Source organism: Saimiri boliviensis, chromosome 6 (assembly GCF_048565385.1).
Source record: "Saimiri boliviensis isolate mSaiBol1 chromosome 6, mSaiBol1.pri, whole genome shotgun sequence".
In the NCBI taxonomy this organism is placed as follows: domain Eukaryota; kingdom Metazoa; phylum Chordata; class Mammalia; order Primates; family Cebidae; genus Saimiri; species Saimiri boliviensis.
Genome location: NC_133454.1, coordinates 13,105,721 through 13,125,539, shown reverse-complemented (window position 1 = coordinate 13,125,539; position 19,819 = coordinate 13,105,721). Strand labels below are relative to the sequence as shown.

The window sequence follows — 19,819 nt, the reverse complement described above, 5'->3', positions numbered from 1 at the left end:
CATTTTACCTTGATCTGGCCTTTCTCACATGGTTCACTGCACACGGATCTGATGATGTTGCTTTTCTTGGACCATACTTCACTGTCATCCATTTTTAATTCTCCATTGTCCCAACTTCCAACATTGATGTAATCAAAATAGTCTTTTCCCATTTCCTTGAAATTCATTATTTCATATCTTAGGAATAAGAACATGATAATTATTCAGCTAAAGATATAAATATTCAGCTATGAAAAGGCAATATATTTTATTCCCAAAAATGTCAAATAAGTAACACTGGAATTTTCCATCACAGTACACTTAGGATAACAACAACAACAAAAAAAAACTGCCTATTTCACTTTCTCTGCAGAGACCATTTTTCTACTTTCAAACTTACACCTGAAATAGAAAGTAATCCCATGTGAGAAGGTGACTTGACCTCAGCAGGATGAAAGACAGTTTTGAAATAACTTTAAGAAGTTTAAACAAGTACTACTGTTAGGCTTCTACAAAAGATAGAAAGGTTTTTGTCTCTATTCAAGTAAAATGACAAAACTTACATTGACTAACCAAGTGAGAAATTTGGTAAATCTTTAATCTTACTCTCAGCTTTAGAGGATATAGGGGTAATTTAGAGAAGACCCCATTTTACCTTTCTTACTTTATCCATTACCAATGGCTAAATTCATTATATAAAGATAATTTCAAGAGCGACATTTAAAAAAGTTTGAAAATAGCTTCTAAAGCACCTCATGCAATGTAAAAATGCTGGAAGAGAGAAGTTCCTTGTGAGTTCTCAGCCTTTGCTAGCTATTGTTTTTTGAGTATGTGTATAGAAATATAAAGAGAGAAAATCAATGTGCTTACTTACAAGTCTTTTCTTATAATTAAGCTGATTTCTAGAGAAGAACCTCTGAAATAATTTTCGAATTTGAGGATATTAGATAAGCAATACTACCACTGTCTCAGTTTCTATAGGTATGACTCAGGTACACACTGTATTCACATAGTATTTTATATGTTTTATCCCCTCAGGACTTATAGTACTGACAGACAGACATATAAATGGCTCCTCTGACCTCCTATGTTCAGCATATGTAGCTATCTGGAAATCAATATGAATGGAAAATGTTCTAGCTTTTGGATTCAAGTGACGAGATTACTATACTCAAACCAGTGTTCTGTACACAAATACTGAGAACAAAACTGGTATCAATCTATTGAAACCTATGTTATAAAACGATGCCATTCTGTTTTGATTCCCAATCACAGTTTTTTACAGTAGCTTCGCCCCCCCCACCCCAGAATATAACCTCATTCTTGTTTTGTTGGTTGTTCAGTAACTTGAGCATTTTCCTGCAGTGTTGGTAATCAGTAACAATTTGTGGTAACTGTCTAAATTCTACTTCTAAATCAAAAACACCAATTTATAGGATACTTTCCTTCCCTCTTGGTCACAATTATCCCATGGCCTCTGTGTATGCAATGAGTTGTTATATTAGAATACAGAGCACTGAGGTAAAAATAACTCATGTATTATGTCATTTGCTACTTGAAATACATGGGCTTTAAGTATTCAAGGGTTGACTTTCTATGACCAAATAACCTTTGAAGATTATAGGATGGGAGAAAGAGAAACGTCGGTGTCTGACTTGTTTCTTTGCTGCTAATATGAAGAGATATGAGGGTGTCATTCCTCAAAAAATGAGCTGTCAATCCCATTTCTAGCAATTTGTAACTCTGAAAAGTTTAGTTCAAACTGTTAATTTTACAGATGATGGAACTGAAGCTCAGTGAGATTAATTATTACAAGCAGACTGCAGAGTATGCAACTGTCAGAGCCAGGACCTAAAGTAAGCCTTTAGATTTCAAGTCTGTGGCTCCTTCCTCTTTATTAGACTGCTCCAAATCCTGGGCACTGCTCCAAATCCTGGCTAGAGCTAAGAGATTGTATTTTCCTTGCTTAAATATTGTAAAAATTTGAACCAATTTATATTTGAAGTCCTTTTTCTCTATATCCACACCTCTTTACGTATGACAACTCATAAAACGTAAAAGGATCCAGAATTTTTGAAAAATAAACATGAACACTCTATAGATTGGAAAATGTCACATTTGTCAGGGAACTCATTTTAAGGAAAGTTAAACCTTAATTTCAGTTCGACTCAATAAACTTGTTAAAATTACATTAGTAGTAATGAACTCTCCCTTTGGAATTAGCCTTTAGATTTCTGGTTATTGTTTCTTACTACAAGACAAACACAAAGAGGTATTATCACTCATGGCTATAGCTGTGAAAATAGAACATTGCTTTAAATATCTTTTTTTAGTATACTACAAAAAGAAATAGATGAGAATATATCACCACAAAAGACTATTCTCCACTTCACTTGTGAGTTGGTATGAGCCCTTTTAATTTTCAGAGATAGAATATAGCTTTTATTCTCCATCAAAAGGGGAAAAAAGTGAATGCTTAAAACATACTAATATGTAACTTTTAGGTAAGACTCAAAAGACATAATGACGTCCTGCAATCTTTAGCTGTGAGTCAATCTAGAAGACTGTATTTTGTTTTTCAACAAATAACAGTAATTCAGTTATCTGTTTTTGATGACTTTAGTAAAGATCCAAGTGGCACATATTCAGTGTTAGAAGCAAAGATTAGTGTGTCATTCCAGTCACAAGACTGTTTAATATAAATCTCCAGCCCTGTTTCTCTTTTTTCTTTTTCCGATTCCCTTCCTCCTGTTTATCCCTCCCTCCCTTCTCTTCTTCCTCGATCATCCTCCTCCTCCTCTTCTCTCTCTCGCCTCCTCTTCTGGCCTTTCTTTCTCATTGCACCTCTTGGTTTCTATATTTCTTTGCTTCTGAAATGTTTTTCTCAGCATAGTGTCTTTATGTAATCTGTTTTCTTTAATACCTGTCTCTTCCTTCCCCTTACTCTCTACCTTCCCATGTCTGCTCTTCCTTAAGTGGCCAGAATTTAAACCTAAATATTTTAAATAAATTTAAAAATAAATTTTATATATTGTTCAAAATCAAAATAAAATATATTACAACAACAAAAAGTTTTGTTAAAACAAGGAAGACTGGAGAAAGGCAGTGTTCAACTGAACAGAAATAAGGAAGTGTCTAAATGGCTAAAACTCTGAAAATTCCAGCAGATTATCTTCAGATGATAGTCAGGGGTTTATTCAAGAGATTGAAACATGGTTGTTAGAGAAAGTGAAAAATCACGTGGAGGGGGCTGCAGAGTATTGCACTGATGCGGCTCCTAAGGCTCTCTCAATTGATAATTCTGATGCTAAAGTGCTTTGGTTAAAAAAAAAAAAAGTGCAGTTCTTAAACATGTGCTAAATTATCTGTGGGTTGGCATAATAGATAACGCCCATTCAACAAAGCAATTACAATGATCTGTACCTTTAGGGTTGGATAATCACAGAGTTAAGCTTTAGTTTGACCAAAAACATGAATGGCACCTAATAATAGAACACTTTCATACTATATATTAATACATTGAACCATTTCAAATGTAATATAAGAAAAAAAAAAACCTAAGGTAAAGTTTAACTTGATGATTGTCCCTGAGATTTGCATAATGTCCTTGCCCTGTTATTTAATTGACAGTGAAACATTGAGCACGTCTCTTTCTTTCTATGACACTCAGGGGTTTTACTGGGAAAATCTGAATGTTGAAACAGACCATCTGTTTCTTTATGAACCTTCTATGAGCAGGGCCATATATTCAGAGTCATTGTGCACACAAAGTCATGATCTGCCATTTCTACTGTTCTAACCTCTATTTTCTATTTACCACATGTGTTGTGCTCCTCTGTTCTTTTTTCCCCTGCATTATTTTGGGTTAATCTTTCTTACTTAATTTCTCTTTTTATATCTATTTTAAATACGCTTCTTTGTATTAAAATTTTAGTGGTTGCTCAAGGGATTACAATATGCATTTTTATTCTACCTAAAGTTAATATTGAGTCACTTAGTGTAAAATGTAAGAAACTTGGCCTTGTGCAATTTCAAATTCTTTTTCATTTTTGCCATTGTTTTAAAATATTTTGCATCTGTGTACTTACAAATCCCACAATATAATGTTTTAATTTCTTGGTTTAATTAGTCAATTGTACTCAGTCTGACATTGGCTGTCCATGTTTCCTCTGCCTAATTATGGTCAATTCCAGGCAGCAGCCACACACCTTAAACTTTAATTCTCAGTGGAGTCTATAAACCAGAGATCAGCAAACTTTTGCTGTGAGGGGATGTATGGTAAATATTTTAAGTTTGGAGATGGTCTCTACTCACCTCTGCCATTGTTGTGTACAAGCAGCTATAGCACCTAAATGAATGAGTGTCACTGTGTTCCAGAAAACCTTACTTATGAAAACAAGCAGGGGACTCCATTTGCCCTGCTTTGCAGATCACAGTTTGATGACTGATGATCTAGTCTGTTAATGGCGAAATAGTAAAGGTCCATATTTCTTATCTGTAGTTGTAAAATCATTAAAGCTCTGAAAATTACATTTTTTTTCCTAAGTCACTTGAGAGCAAAGCATGATAGTGCCTGAACTTTATCTAGTGATGAAATCTGACTGGAACTAATGTGAGACTATTAATAGTCTTGTTTATCACAATTAAAGTGAATATTTGTATGCTTTGCTGCAGAAATATTAATGTGTTTATTAAGGAGTGCTGTTACATATTATGTTAGGGACATTATATGATTGTTTAAGCTTTTGTAAATTCAAAAATTCTGGATTCTGTAACACCTGGCACCATGTTTTTCATGAGAGCATTGAGACTGATGGTAGGCTAATCAGATGTGAGATTTAAAAACAATGATTAAAACATACTTTCCAACAGTCTGCAAGTGTGTGCGGGAGTGAGCTGCCACCTCTCTCAGCTTCCTCTGTTTGGATCCTCCCCATTTAACTCTGGAATTTTTTTTTTTTTTGAGATGGAGTTTCGCTCTTGTTACCCAGGCTGGAGTGCAATGGCGCGATCTCGGCTCACCGCAACCTCCGCCTCCTGGGTTCAGGCAATTCTCCTGCCTCAGCCTCCTGAGTAGCTGGGATTACAGGCACGTGCCACCATGCCCAGCTAATTTTTTGTATTTTTAGTAGAGATGGGGTTTCACCATGTTGACCAGGATGGTCTCGATCTCTCGACCTCGTGATCCACCCGCCTCGGCCTCCCAAAGTGCTGGGATTACAGGCTTGAGCCACCGCGCCCGGCTTAACTCTGGAATTTTGGAGGATTCCTTAATCACTCAGGCTCCTTTGGTTTCTCACCCAGCCTGGATGGGTGAGAAATGCCTTTGATCCAGTAGAAGGCTTCTACTCCACAAAAATAACCTAATGTCTACAGATGAATTTCTCAACATACAGTGTTTTAAAAATTTTGATCCTGGTTGACCAATTGGCAAGCTATTGTATAGGGATAGAGGTTGAAGCCCAGGAGACAGAATAAAAATTTTGACTCCGTCATTTACTAGACTGTGTCTTTGGGCAAGTCACTGGACTTTTGTAAGCCTTGGTTTTCTTTAACTGGAAAAAAGAGTGGTAACAATACATACCTCATAGGATTAAAAAGTAGAGCACTTGGCTTAGTATTTGGCTCAGAACATACAATATATGCTAGTTATATGTATTTTTTGTAAATGTAACTGGACTATTGGAAGAGAGAAAAAGTTGTAAATCACCTTTTCCTGAGTCTGGTTCATGCCCTCAGAGGCCAACTCTGATCATTTATTAATGGGTTAATGTTATACCCAAACTTAATAGTACAAGGATACACTCAGGGGAATGCTGTATTCCCAGAAATTGTTTGCAAAATTTTAAGTATATTGTTCTTGAAAGAATATATATACATTTTATCTGAGTCTCAAAGGGATTCATGTTCCAAAAAAGATTAAGAATCTTTTACAACGTATTTGGAGGATTATGAATAAGGCAGTGATGTTTGGCCTGATCCATTAAGGTTCCCCACTGGATACAGCTGGACCTTCTGAGGCATTTCCTCCCTGTCTGGTTTGTGGAATAGGTTGGGTACCTGACATAAAAACTCTTGAACTGGTGGAGCTACAGTCATCAAATTCTATCAGCAAGTCCCAAGCTAATGTCAGTATTCCAGGGATGCACATGGGAATAACAAATTGATATGCAGATATCTGAGCCCAGGCCTTGACCAGAGCCTCAGGACTGAGCTCATTGCTCAACCTGCCCTTAAAAAATGTACAGTTGTGAAGTTTTGTTTGGCTCTGAGAAAATGCTTGTATTTTTTTCTTCATGGATATACTGAACAGTCAAAAAGTAGAAAACAGCATGTGAAAAGTCAGTTTATTTTGGCAAACGGCCTGGTTGTAGCAATACTTCAAGTCTGCAGAATAGAAAAAAAAAAATCTAGGTTTTCACTTGGCTGTGTCACCTGGAACTATCACTTATAAGTCTGGCATATGAGATAGTAACAGCTGCATTTGGGATAAGCTCCAGCTCATCTCAGAATATAGAAGTGTGCTAAACCAAGGTTGCTGACAGGAGGTGTGGGCACAGGTGGTGTGAATTGTTGAGGACTCATGAAACCTCTTGGCAGGGTCAACAATAGAGTGTATTGACAGCGTTCCAAGCACAGTTGGTAAGTATGAGCTATTGCTAGAAGAGCACTTAGAGACAAAGGACCCTGATTGTTTTGATGCAAGGCTGAGTAAAGACTCAGCCCTGCTACCACTCAAAATATCATTTCAGTGACATTATTCCTTATAGATTAAAAGTGTCTATAATTCTTAAATGACTGTGTAGAGCCATTTAAGAATTTGGAGTAGAAGAGAAATGTGAATTTTCCTAAGTCCCGGGTACTCAGTAATTTCTCTGGGAACTGACTTATAATTATGAGTTTATCTTCCTCAAGCTCCTCTACAAATAATGAAAAGTCAAATTTCAGAGAAAAGAACAATTTAGTCCTCAACAAGGGAGAAAGTGCTCCAGTTGGAGAATAATAAAATAAAATATGACTTATAACTCACTCGCTGTAGGAACAGAAAACAACAAAACAGACCCTCAGCCCCATTTCTGGATTATCAGAAGTTGAATTGTTCCTGTTTCAGAATAGTTCTGTTACACAAGACGATAGCCAAATACAGGGAATAACATGACAGGCATGTACCGAGAAACCACAGAGATGATTTCTATTTATCTATGATCATGAGAGATTCCTGTCTCTTAGTTTAGGTCTCTGAAATATGATGATGATTCCCAAAGCACATTTTGGACATTAGTACCAATGCTTTTTTTCCTGGTCACAGAAATGGGGCTTCTTCTCTCTATCTTTGTTCATTTGGGATGTCAGGGCAAGGGAAACTTGGCCAGGAAACCTAGATTAACCACAAAGGAGAGAAAAAGACATTTCAGGATCAAGTGTTGGCTGTTGTTCTGCCTCTACTGTCTAAAGGATAATTGTATCAATACCTTCCTGGAGAGTCTCCATTCTCGTCGAATAGGATCGTATCTCCAGAAACCCCAGTAAAATTGGTTTTCATCAGGGATTCCAAAAGTTTCCGTCCATCAATTGGCTTCATTGCATCACAAAGTCCTGCAACCCCTGGGCAGAGGGACATCTGCATGTTGTGGAGCCCATAGGCCATCGAATAGATGGCGTTGATCACAAATCCCATTTTGGAATCTTGAACATGATGTGTTTTCAGAGTCAGAGAACCTGTTGGGAAACAAATTAGGTACAGCTTTGAGATATAAATCTACTCTCAAGACATCCCTGGGTACTGAATAATAGGTTACCTGGAATTAGAGAATGTTCTGGAGCAATTTTATCAGAGTTAGAACCAGGGTTAATACTGAGAAACAGGTATCAACATCATGAGCCTAATAGTTATCTTCTGTATTCAGGTTTTTCTTCCAAAATGCTGAAAGAAGATCTGAATCCCCAACAGTAGCAAGATCCACTTTCTTCTATAACCAAACTCCAGATATGAATGCAGGATAGAACTGTATTTCTGTATCACAAAATGTTTCTTAAGGACAGATTAATTTCATTAGTATCAGCTGTGATGTACATTTTCAGTTCAGAAATCTTCAACAAACCTCCAGTTTCTAAACTATTATGTTCTCTTACTTGACAATACTAGATATTCCACCATCTGATATAAATTTATCTATTTAGATTTATCACCCAGTAATTCTAATCTCAAAGTATATGCTCTCCATAAACTGGCCCATTTTAAATTTATAAAATATAACATTTAAACTCCTTTAATTCATTATTTAATTCAGTAAACATTTATTGGAATCAGAATATACATAAACCTCTGTAATTAATCATCTAGAGAGAAGAAAAAGGTGGTTTGAAAATGGAGCTTGCACATAAGAAACTTGTCCAATAACAGCAATAAATTATGTAAATACAGGGAAAGGTAGAATATAATAAATCTGTAAAAGATGTGGAGCTAAAATCTATAGAGGCCCAAAGGAGTGAGAAATATGCTTTCCAATAGAAGGTCCTTGGGAACATTTCACTAAGAAACTAAAGTTTGTGATTGGTATTTGATTTGACAAATATGGGCTGAGTGTCTGTGATTTCTAACTGCTCAGAACTGGCTCTGAGTGAGGGACATCATGCTGAACAAGATAGACACCATGCTTGCTCTCATTTACTTAGAGTCTAGAGGGCAAATGAGCATCTACCTGAGCAGGCAAGTGCAATGTGTTCTGACAACTGCTGAGACATGACTGAATGGTGACTCACACATGGAAGGTCTCTGAAGCTGAGGATTAGGTTAAGTATTAGCCGGACGAATGGGGAAAAAGAGTGCTCCATGCATTTTTGAAGAGTAACGGATGAGATAGTTATGTTTGGGAAACTTTAAGGAAATCAGAATGACCAACACAGAGAGTAGGAGGTAGGAGAAAAGAGAGAACTGAAATGGTAGAGGAAGGCAGAGACAAGCCATGTTGAGATTGCTGCATTTTGGCTGGACATGGTGGCTCATGCCTGTAATCCCAACACTTTGGGAGGCCGAGGTTAGTGGATCACCTGAGGTCAGGAGTTTCAGAACAGTCTGACCAACATGACAAAACCCTATCTCTACTAAAAATACAAAATTACCCAGGTATGGTGGCGTGCACCTGTAAGCCCAGCTACTCGGGAGGCGGAGGCAGGAGAATCTCTTGAACCCAGAAGGCAGAGGTTGCTGTGAGCAGAGATGGCGTCATTGCGCTCCAGCCTGGGCAACAAGAGGGAAACTCTGTCTCAAAAAAAAAAAAAAAAATGCTGCATTTTATCATAAGACCTTTGGGACCCCTTGAAGTGTTTAAGCTAGGGAGGTACATGAGAGACATGATCATATTTCTATTTCAGGAAGACCAATCTGGCAGCATTGTGGAGAAAAGGTTTAAATGGCTATAGGAGCATAAAGAACAAAATGGCTGTAAGAGTATAAAGGAGTATCCAAGGCCATTAAGAGGGAATACAGTCATCCCAGTGACAGGAGGACATGTCCTTGCCTGTGGTAGAGGCCATGATTATGGACAAAAGTATCTAGGAAGTGAAATCTGTTTCCTAGAATGAATAGGGTTGAGACATATAGGAAGAGTGTGGTAAAAAAGGTGAAAGAAGGAGCTGAAGTAAAGCCAGAGCTTATCATTTTAGAAAAAAATGTTTTCTTTAACAAAGGTGTTTTTTTGATTTTGCTTTTTTTTTTTTTTTTAAACAACAACAACAACAAACAACAACTGTCCCAAGATAGCACAGTGCTTTGCGGCTTTCCAAACTGCTGAGGCCTATTATCCCCTCTTGATTTCTGGCCCAAATACTGGCACCTTAAATTTCTCTAGGTAGTCTCTGTAGAGAAACTGGCAGAGTTCATCCTGACATAATACAAGATTGGAAATCCTGCTTCCATTTCTGGACGAGACACGGGTCCCAGGCTACACTCCAGGCAAATCTTACAGTTTCCTTCCTCACACAGACTGGATTTCTATTTCCACATTTTACCTCACACTGATGGAAATACCATTCTTCTAGTTGACAAGTCAAACACTTTGGAGTCACTTTTGACTCTTTTTCCTTAATATCTTCACAACTCTTAGGTGAATTCATCTTCAAAATTTATCTGGAATTAGACTCTTTAGCACTAATCTACTTCTACAAGACTCAGTATATACCTTCTTCTGTCTAGATTACAGCGACAATCTTGTTTTCCTCCTTTCTCCTTTTGCCCATCTTCCCTGCACCCCAGCCTGTTTGTAGCACAGTAGCCATAATAATTCCCTTAAATAGAAGTCAGATCATGACAACCCTCTGATCAAATGTTCCAGTGACTTTTTTCTTACTACTAAAAGTAAAAGCCAAAGTTCTTGCAATGGCCTTCAAACACGTATAGGAACCTGACTCATGATACTTCACCCCTTATTCCTTTTATTCTTCCTGTAAATTACTACACCCTGGACATACTGACCTTCTCCCTCATCTTCAAACATGCTAGGCATGCCCCTGCCTCTGAGTCCTTGTAATTGCTGTGTCTTCTGCCTGGAATGCTCTACCTACAAGATTTATTCAGGACAGTTCTCCAAAAGGCCTTGGACTGACCAGATTTTCCTCCCTTTCTTGTGTGTGGCTCTCAACAGCAACCGTATGATGGTCTGGTAATAGAACTTACTGATAAAGAGAGAGACTGGGTAGAATAACATGGGCTCTGTTTCAGTCTCACCAGAACAGAATGTCCTTCAATGCTTTAGCACAGTAAGTCATGTGACCCCAGGATATAACGCCCAGGGCAGGCAGCTTTCCAGGGTCCCTTATCTGCTATCCAAGTGGGTTACATGAATTTGAGACTCCATCCACCCTAGGCAACTTTCTAAGACTTGAGGGAGCAGCTCACAATGAATCCTAGGCATCTGATGTTTCTTGCTGCCTATCTGTAAGTAATAAATCCATTTCACATAACTTGCATGTGAGTATGTTCTGTCATACAAGTTGGTAACCAATGCATAGTGAGCTTGCTTCAGAAGTGCAGAGCATGTTTTCTTCCCAATTAATGTCTTTACTCAGGTATAATTATCTCTGTGAGACCTCTGAATATCCTGTCTAAATTTCATTTCTACCTCCCCCGCACCAACACTCCCTGCCTTCTTTTCTGACATTATGTTCCCTTTACCAAAACCTAACCTATATTGGATATTTTATAGATTTATCTTGTTTATTTTTACTATCTTGTTTATTGTCTGTCTCAATCACTCACTAAGCGCCATGAAAACAGATATATTTTCTTTTTTTATTTTCTACTCCACGCCTAGAACAATGTCTGGGACACAGTGGGTCCACAATAAATAATTGGTGAATGAATTAAATAACAAATTGTCTTCTCTAAACTACCCTTCTATTTTTTTCTCTCTCTAATCCTATACTAATACTAGTCCTAACCATTTTCTTTCTCCTACTTTTATTTTGGTTCAGGGGTACATGTGTAGGTTTGTTACGTGGGTAAATCGTGTTGCTGAGGATTCGTGTATAAATGATCCTGTCACCAAGGTGGTAACCATAGTACCAGGTAGCCTTCCAAACCACAGCTCCCTCCCATCCTTCCTCTTCAAGCAGTCTTCAGTATCTGTTGTTTCCATATTTATGTCCATATGTATTCAGTGTTTAGCTCCCACTTAAAAACGACAACATGTGGTAATTGGCTTTCTGTTCCTGCATTAGTTCACTGAGGATAATGGTTTTGAGCTTGATCCACGTTGCAGCAAAGGATGTGATTTTATTCTTTTTTTTTTAATGGCTGTGTAGGGTTTCATAGTGTATATGTACCACATTTTCTTTATCCAGTCCACCACTGGTGGTTATCTTGATTGATTCTATGTATTTGTTATTGTGAACAGCACTGTGATGTACTTATAAGGGCATGTCTTTTTCATAGATGAGTGTTTTCCTTTGGCCATGCACTCAGTAGTGGGATTCATGTCTATTCATATTATTTGCCCATTTTTTAATGGGGTTGTCTTTTGCTTGCTGATTTGTTCAAGTTCTTTACACATTCTAGAAATTAGACTTCGGTTACATACATAGTTTACAAATATCTTCCCCAATTCTGTAGGTTATGTGTTTACTCTGCTGATAGTTTCCTTTGCTGTGCAAAAGCCCTTTGTTTAATTAGGTCCTGTGTGTCAATTTTTCTTTTTGTTGCAGTTGTTTGGGAAATTTAGTCATAAATTCTTTGCTAAGACTAATGTTCAGAATGGTATTTCTTAGGATTTATTCTAGGGTTTATAGTTTTAGGTCTTACATTTAAGTCTTTAATCCATCTTGAGTTAATTTTTGCATATGGTGAATGGTAGGAGTTCAATTTCAGTCTTCTGCATATGACTAGCCAGCCAGTTATCCCAGCATCATTTATTGAATAGAAAGTCCTTTCCCCATTGTTTGTTATCGTTGACTTCATTAAAGATCAGTTGAGTGTGTGTGCATTAGTTTCTAGGTTCTGTATTCTGTTTCATTGGCCTGCGTGTGTGTGTGTGTGTGTGCATGTGTGTGTGTGTGTGTGTGTGTTTTCTATCACTACTGTGTTGTTTTGGTTGCTGTAGCCTTGTATTAGAGTTTGAAGCTGGGTAGTGTGATGCCTCTGGCTTTGTTCTTTTTGCTTGATTTGATATCTTTTTGATTCTATATAAATTTTGTGATAGATTTTTTTTTTTTTTTTTTTTTTGAGACGGAGTTTTGCTCTTGTTACCCAGGCTGGAGTGCAATGGCGCGATCTCGGCTCACCGCAACCTCTGCCTCCTGGGTTCAGGCAATCCTCCTGCCTCAGCCTCCTGAGTAGCTGGGATTACAGGCACGAGCCACCATGCCCAGCCAATTTTTCGTATTTTTAGTAGAGACGGGGTTTCACCATGTTGACCAGGATGGTCTTGATCTCTTAACCTCGTGATCCACCCGCCTCGGCCTCCCAAAGTGCTGGGATTACAGGCGTGAGCCACCGCGCCCGGCCCGATTTTTTTTTAATTCTGTGAAAAATGACAGTGGTGGTTTTGTAGAAATCGCCATGAATCTGTAAATTACTTTGAGCGGTATGGCCATTTTAACAATGTTCATTTTTCCTAATCACAGGCATAGAATGTTTTTCCATTTGTCTGTGTCACCTCTTATTTCTTTCAGCAGTGTTCTGTAATTCTTGTAGAGATTTTCCACTTCCTTGGTAAGTTGTATTCCTAGACATTTTATTTTTTTTGGCTATTGTAAATGAGATTGTGTCCTTGATTTTGCTCTGAGCTTGGATGTTATTTGTTCATAAAAATGCCACTGATTTTTGTACATTGATTTTGTATCCTGACACTTTACTGAAATTGTTTATCAGTTCTAGAAGCCTTCTGGTGCAATCTGTGGGGTTTTCTTAGTATAGATTAATATTCTCTGCAAGGATAAATAGTTTGACTTCCTCATTTCCTATTTGGATACCCTTTATTTCTGTCTCTTGCCTGATTGCTCTGGCTAGGACTTCTAGTACTACACTGAATACAAATGGTAAGAGAGGGCATTCTTGTCTTATTCTAGTTCTCAAAGGGAATGCTTCCAGCTTTTGCCTGTTCAGTGTGATGTTGACGGTGGGGTCATCGTAGATGGCTCTTATTATTTTGATGTATGTTACTTTGTTGCCTAATTTGTTCAGAGTTTTTAACATGAAGGGTTGTTGAATTTTACTGAAAGCTTTTTCTGCATCTATTAAAATAATCATGTGGTTTTTGTTGTCACTTCTGTTGATGTGGTGAATCACAGTAATTAATTTGCATATGTTAAACCAATCATGAATCCCAGGAATAAGGACTATTTGATGATGGTTAATTAACATTTTCATGTGCCTTTGAATTTTGTTTGCTGGTATTTTTTTGAGGATTTTTGCATCTGGGTTCATTAGGGTTATGAGCCTGTTGTATTCTTTTATTGTTGTGTCTCTGCCAGGCTTTGACATCAGGATGATGCTGGCTTTGTAGAATGAGTTAGGGAGGAGTTCTTCCTCCTTATATTTTTGGACTGATACTAGCTCTTCTTTGAACATCTGGTAGAATTTGGCTTTGACTCTATCAGGCCCAGGACTTTTTTTGTTTTTTTTTTTTTTTTGGCTAGTAGGCTTTTTATTACTGATTCAATATCACAATTTGTTATTGATTTGTTCAGAATTTTTATTTCTTCCTGGTTCAATCTTGAGAGGCTGTGTTTTTTCAGAAATTTATCTATTTCTCCTAGGTTTTCTTGTTTGTGTGCATGGTTATGTTCGTAACAGTTGCTAAGGATATTTTGTATGTCTGTGGCATCAGTTGTAATGTCATCTTTGTAATTTCTAATTGTGTTTATTTGGATCTTCTCTTTTTTTTTTTCATCAACCTAGCTAGCCGCCTATCAATCTTGTTTAAATTTTTGTTTTAATTGATGTTTTGTATGGATTTTCACATCTCAATTTTAATCATTTCGGTTCTGATTTTGATTATTTCTCATCTTCTGCTACCTTTGGTGTTGTCTTGCTTTTGTTTTTCTAGTTTCCCTTCCTTTCGTAGGTGTGACGTTAGGTTGTTAATTTGAGATCTTTCTAACTTCTTGATGTTGGCATTTGGTGCTATCAACTTTTCTCTGAACACTGCTGTAGCTGTGTCCCAAAGATACTGGTAAGTTGTGCCTCTGTTTTCATTAGTTTCAAAGAATTTTTTGATTTCTGCTTTAATTTTATTTTTTTAAAATCCCAAAGTAATTCAGGAGCACATTGTTTAACTTCCATGTAACTATACAGTTTTGATAGATTTTCTTGGTATTGATTTTTAATTTTTATTGGCCTGTGGTCCAAGAGTGTGTTTGGTGTGATGTCAGTTTCTGTGAATCTGTTTAGACTTGCTTTCTTCCTGAGCATGTGTTTATCTTAGAATTATGTGCCATGTGCAGATGAGAAGAATAAATATTCCGTTGTTTTTGGATTGAATGTTCTGTGGATGTGTAATTAGCTCTGACTGGTCAAGTGTTGAGTTTAAGTACAGCATATCTTCATTAGTTTTCTGCCCTGATCATTCATATGACATTGTCAGTTCGGTGTGGAAGTTTCCCAGTATTATTTCTGTTTTAACTTGACCCTAAGCCATGTTCTGCAACTCAGCCTCCCAACCACTGCCAGAATTCAGCAGTACGTGTTTTTCTGGCTGTTAGAAAAGGTGTTAGTTTGAGTCTCATTCTTTTATTTTTTTCTCTTATGAACAGGATATGGAGATCAGGTTTGAATCCTTGTTCTGTGTCTTCCTGGCTCTATGACTTGGACAGGTTCCTTCTATTACTTAAAATTTAATTTAATCATCTTCTAAATGATGATCCACATTTTACAAGGATAACATGAGAATTAAATGTTGTAGAAAAGTCATAAGTACCTCACACAGAGCCTGGCACAAGATGCTTCCTAAGTAGTAACTCTATCAAAATATAAACTGTAATAACCTTTAGTCACTATATATTTCTGGTCAAGACTTTAGAGTATAAAAGTAAGTGAAAGGTCTCACTTGAGGTGATGCCCATTAGACTCTCAAGAAGTAATTATTTATCTTTTTTTCTGATTTTTCTTTATGCCTTGGGACAAAGGAAAATTTGACCCTTTTAATTTGTAGATTAAATCACATTGTTTAGGGCATGGTTGCTCTTTATTGAATTAAATGGGGACAATATTGACAATTTGCATTTGCTTGGCACTTTTCAACATAATTTTACATGTATCAGTTTACGTGCCTCAACACTGTAAGATAGACATGCACAGCAGAAACTATCCACACCGTACATTTACAGAAACTGAGCTGTAGACAAGTGAAGTCAATTTTCCAAGGTCACTCAGATAGTAAAAAACAAAAGTAGACAGGAACTTCTAATGTTATGACTAGTTTTTCTGTTATACTATATTGTTATTCTTTGGAAAGAAGAAATCCCGGCATCACCTTTTTAAAAATTATTCTAAATAAGAGATATACTTAGGGAAAACAAACGGTGACAAGATTGAATGTTTCCTGGACAATTCCATATGTCTGTTCTCTCAAATAATGCCTGCTAGTACTGTGCGAGACCTGGGCCCAGGTGTGTGCAGAAGAAGCTGAGCAAAAGCAAGAGCTTAAAAACTGAAGGGTGCGTGTTTGTTCACAGTTTGTTAAATCGCTTGTTATTATTGAGCATCTGGGAAAAACTGGCCTATTTGAGGAGCATTAGGATCTTGTAGAAGTGCCTGGTGACTATTTTTCCTTATCACTCCAAGGCGTAATTGATTGCAAATTCCTTTCCCCTAAAATAATAATAATTGGAAAACCAACAAAATATCGTGAGAGAACAAATGAAAGTTAACATTTATAATTTCTTATTAAGTCATTTTGATGCTTACATATTTTACAGAAAGACATCATAACTTGTTTTAGCATTCATGAGGCATCAGGGGTTCAAGTCATAGAAATTTAAGTATAAATTCTGCCCGTGCCATTTCACCTACTTTCCAGTCTTCTTTCTCCACCAATGAAAGAAGCACATGGCTGATCTTTGACCTTCTTCAGGTAGCTGAGAGAGCTCTGTTGAAATGTGTACTAACAAAATCAGGACTTTGCAAAATGCTTTAATCTCATATAACCCATTAAGCTAGGTGCTCGTTCCACTTTAGATTTAGAAACTAAAAAAATCAAGGTTACTGTAAATAGCTAGCAATCTTAGCTTTTAAAAAAAGAAAAAAAATTGGGTCCAGCAGTGGTTGGTATCTACATTTGCAAGAGACAATTATTAATATATTAGTCTCAATGTTATAGAAGTGGGGAAGATATTAGTAAATTAAGGAATTCTCTTGCCTCTTACCTCTCAAAGCTTAGGTCCCCATCTATCTCTACTCCTTCCATAATTCTACACATAGCTAAAGGGGGTGAATCTGCAAGATGACATCACACTTTGTGGTAGAGAATGCCTCTCACCTATTAAGAGCAGCATAGCATAGCATATAGCAGCACAGATTCTGGAAGCAGACAGAAGGTCACAATCATAGCTCTGCCATTTTCTTGCTGTTCATGGTTACTAGCAAGTTAGTTAACCTCTCTGCATAAAAAATTGTTTTAAAAATATTATCTAACGAGCAGATTTAGATGATACTTAGTCAAGTATATACTAACAAAGCATTTGATATAATAAATTGGTTTACATTACCTGGTCCAGGACCCAAGTTTTGTTAATAATAACCTGATTTATTTCTTTTCATTCAAAATATAAAGATCAGGGAAAAGTATATTGCCAGAGGCATTAGCAAGTACAAATAAGTCTAATATATTGTTTGAGGAATAAATTAAATGCTGAAACTTACGGGAAGAGAAGCAGGATATGAGGCAAGAGAGATGGGGGTTGGATAAGGTAGGGCTTTAGAGTGTTTTCACCAGAGAAACCTTAGAATCTGATTTTCACTTGAAAATTTTTACTTTGCTACATGGAAAATAGAACAAGAGTGGGAAAAGGGGAAAACACAGGAAATATTGTGACAGAATGCTGAGAGATTATGGTAGCTTAGTCCAGGGTAGGATTCTGCATATATTTTCAAAGCACAGAGAATAGAATGTACTAATGGATATGGTGTGGGGTATTAGGGAAAATAAAGAATAAAGGATGAGTCCAAGTATTCAGTTAGTAAGCAGATAGTGTGCCATTAACTGAGACGTGAGAAATCACTAATACATAATTAAGTTTCCATTCTTTTTTTTTATAATACTGGTACTGATTTTTATCACATATTAAACATTCAATACAGAAATTGCCTGTTTACATAACCTGTCTCTAACCTGGATCTAAGGCTCAGTTTTGCTGTCTTGTAACATGGATAGTAATCTGTCACTGATTTCCAGGACACTATGGGCTCCCTAGAGACGAAGATTCTGTGTTATTCATAGATGTAGCCCTTGTACCTAGCATAGCACCTGACACACAATTGGCTCTATTAATATATGTTAAATACATGAATGAGGCCAAATGGATGACAGGATGCCTCAAAGAGTGTGATCCAATAACAGGTCTCATTCTCCTAATGTCAAGTCAGTTTACCAGACAGAAAACTTGTTTTGTAGAACAGCACTTGTTTAAACAACACTAAACATAGCAATGCCAATTTACAGAAGGATCTGTTAGCTGGATCAGACAATCCCATTAAGCACTCTCATGTATTTTCACCATCTAACAGAACTACATGGGAAAAATTTTGGTCCAATCAAGATGGAGTAAGTATAGTCTACTCTGCTTTTCCCACTAAATACAGCTAAAAACCCTGGACAGAACTGGGGCAGCTAGGTGAGAACTCTGAAAAATAAGTGGTAACAAGTGGATTGGGGAAAAATAATAGAACTCAAAACACCACTAAATCATGCATGAGTTTCTTGGATTTTTTTCTTCAGTATCTTCAGATTTGGACTCAAAAGCAGTCCAAATCATGGAACTGTGTACCAGATGCAAGCAGAAAAATCTCCAAGAGAAGTCCTTGATTTAAAGTCTGAGGACTAGAAATAGCACCCTACAAACCAGGGAGAGTGGTGAAAGTTCTATTTTTGTGTTTTGTTTTCTTCTGTTCAAGCCCCTAGGTAACCCTGGCAAGGTGATTATAGGAAGTGGTAGTGGCAAAGGTAACAGTGGCTGGGTGGACGCTTATAACTCTAAGGTTGGAAACCCTTCTCTGTGACCAAACGGACTGTATCTCAAAAGTGTCAGGAGGAATTCTCTGTTGTTTTGTTCCTTTCTCTAGCCTTCCCCACTTGGTTCTCAGGGCAATGTGGTCTCAGAGACAGTAAGTGAGAAACAGAGATGAAAACTAAAGTCTTAGATTTCTAGCCAGAGGACCAGGGAATGGCAGGGAAAGACTGGAACCCGTAGTGGGACAGGGGGACAGTAGGGCAGCGAGTCAGGGATTGCTAAGAAAGTGGTCCTATAACACTGAGTGTGAACTCCTAGTTCCCGCTCCAAGTTGTATAGTCATTGATTTGACTTTAGTCAGCATACTAACCTTTTGAGAACTAAATTACGCGATGGAACAATGTCAGGGCTAAAGACCGACCGCTCGATGAGGCATATGTGTGATAAACTTTGATAGCATTGCTAAGGTTTTGAAAATTGACGGTTGGAGGTGCGGCCTAGGAAGGAAAGTAGGTACTTGCAGACTAAAGCTAACCAGGTTGTTTGCCTAAACTTAAAAAAAAAAAAAAATCGATATTCTCCATTAGATTTAAACAGCACCAAAAATTATGTAACATTTTATTTGAAATGTCCAGAATAAGGTAATTGTATACAATGATTTGAGAGTAAAGTAAAGAGCCCAGAAACTATTGATGATCTTCTGGCTTCATTTCTAAACTCAGATTTTTGATAACATCTTTCTTTACATGATTTATTAGAACTCATTGAATTATAGTATTTTGTTCTTGCTGCTTTGGTCCTAGAGAGAAATTCTGGCCCATTAAATAATTTATTAGTTGAATCATTCAGAGATTAAGTCATTGATTAAGAAGACATTTAGTGAGTACTTACTGCCTGTTAGACATTGTGCTGAATGCTGCTGACAGAAACAGAAGTAAGATACAATCTGTATTCTCAAATAAAAAAAAAAATCCAACTCAACATACAAGGTATGGGCTCAGCAGTAGAAGCCTGTGGGAACCAAAGGAGTTTCATCTTTTTAGGCAAACTTTAAAGTCTTAAGTGCACATAATAAGATAGTTTGTTTTATCCAAACTTCTTTTCTTATTCAGTAAATAGTAGGCATGTTAGTTGGCATGATAATGCATCGAAGAAGTGGACTTCATTCAGCTGTATT

At 37.1% G+C, this 19,819-nt stretch overlaps 1 protein-coding gene across 5 annotated transcripts in view; it reads right to left on the bottom strand.

Annotated features, from left to right (window-relative positions):
• The window catches only part of GRM5 (glutamate metabotropic receptor 5), a 535,146-nt gene that overhangs the window by 95,769 nt on the left and 419,558 nt on the right, over positions 1-19,819 (bottom strand). For all 5 annotated transcript variants that reach the window (XM_074400361.1, XM_039462302.2, XM_074400358.1 and 2 more), the window contains exons 5-6: positions 7,452-7,698; positions 9-177 (exon numbers count right to left, since the gene is read on the bottom strand). In XM_074400361.1, coding sequence (XP_074256462.1) covers positions 9-177; positions 7,452-7,698 — 416 coding nt within the window. The remainder of the gene's footprint in view (positions 1-8; positions 178-7,451; positions 7,699-19,819) is intronic.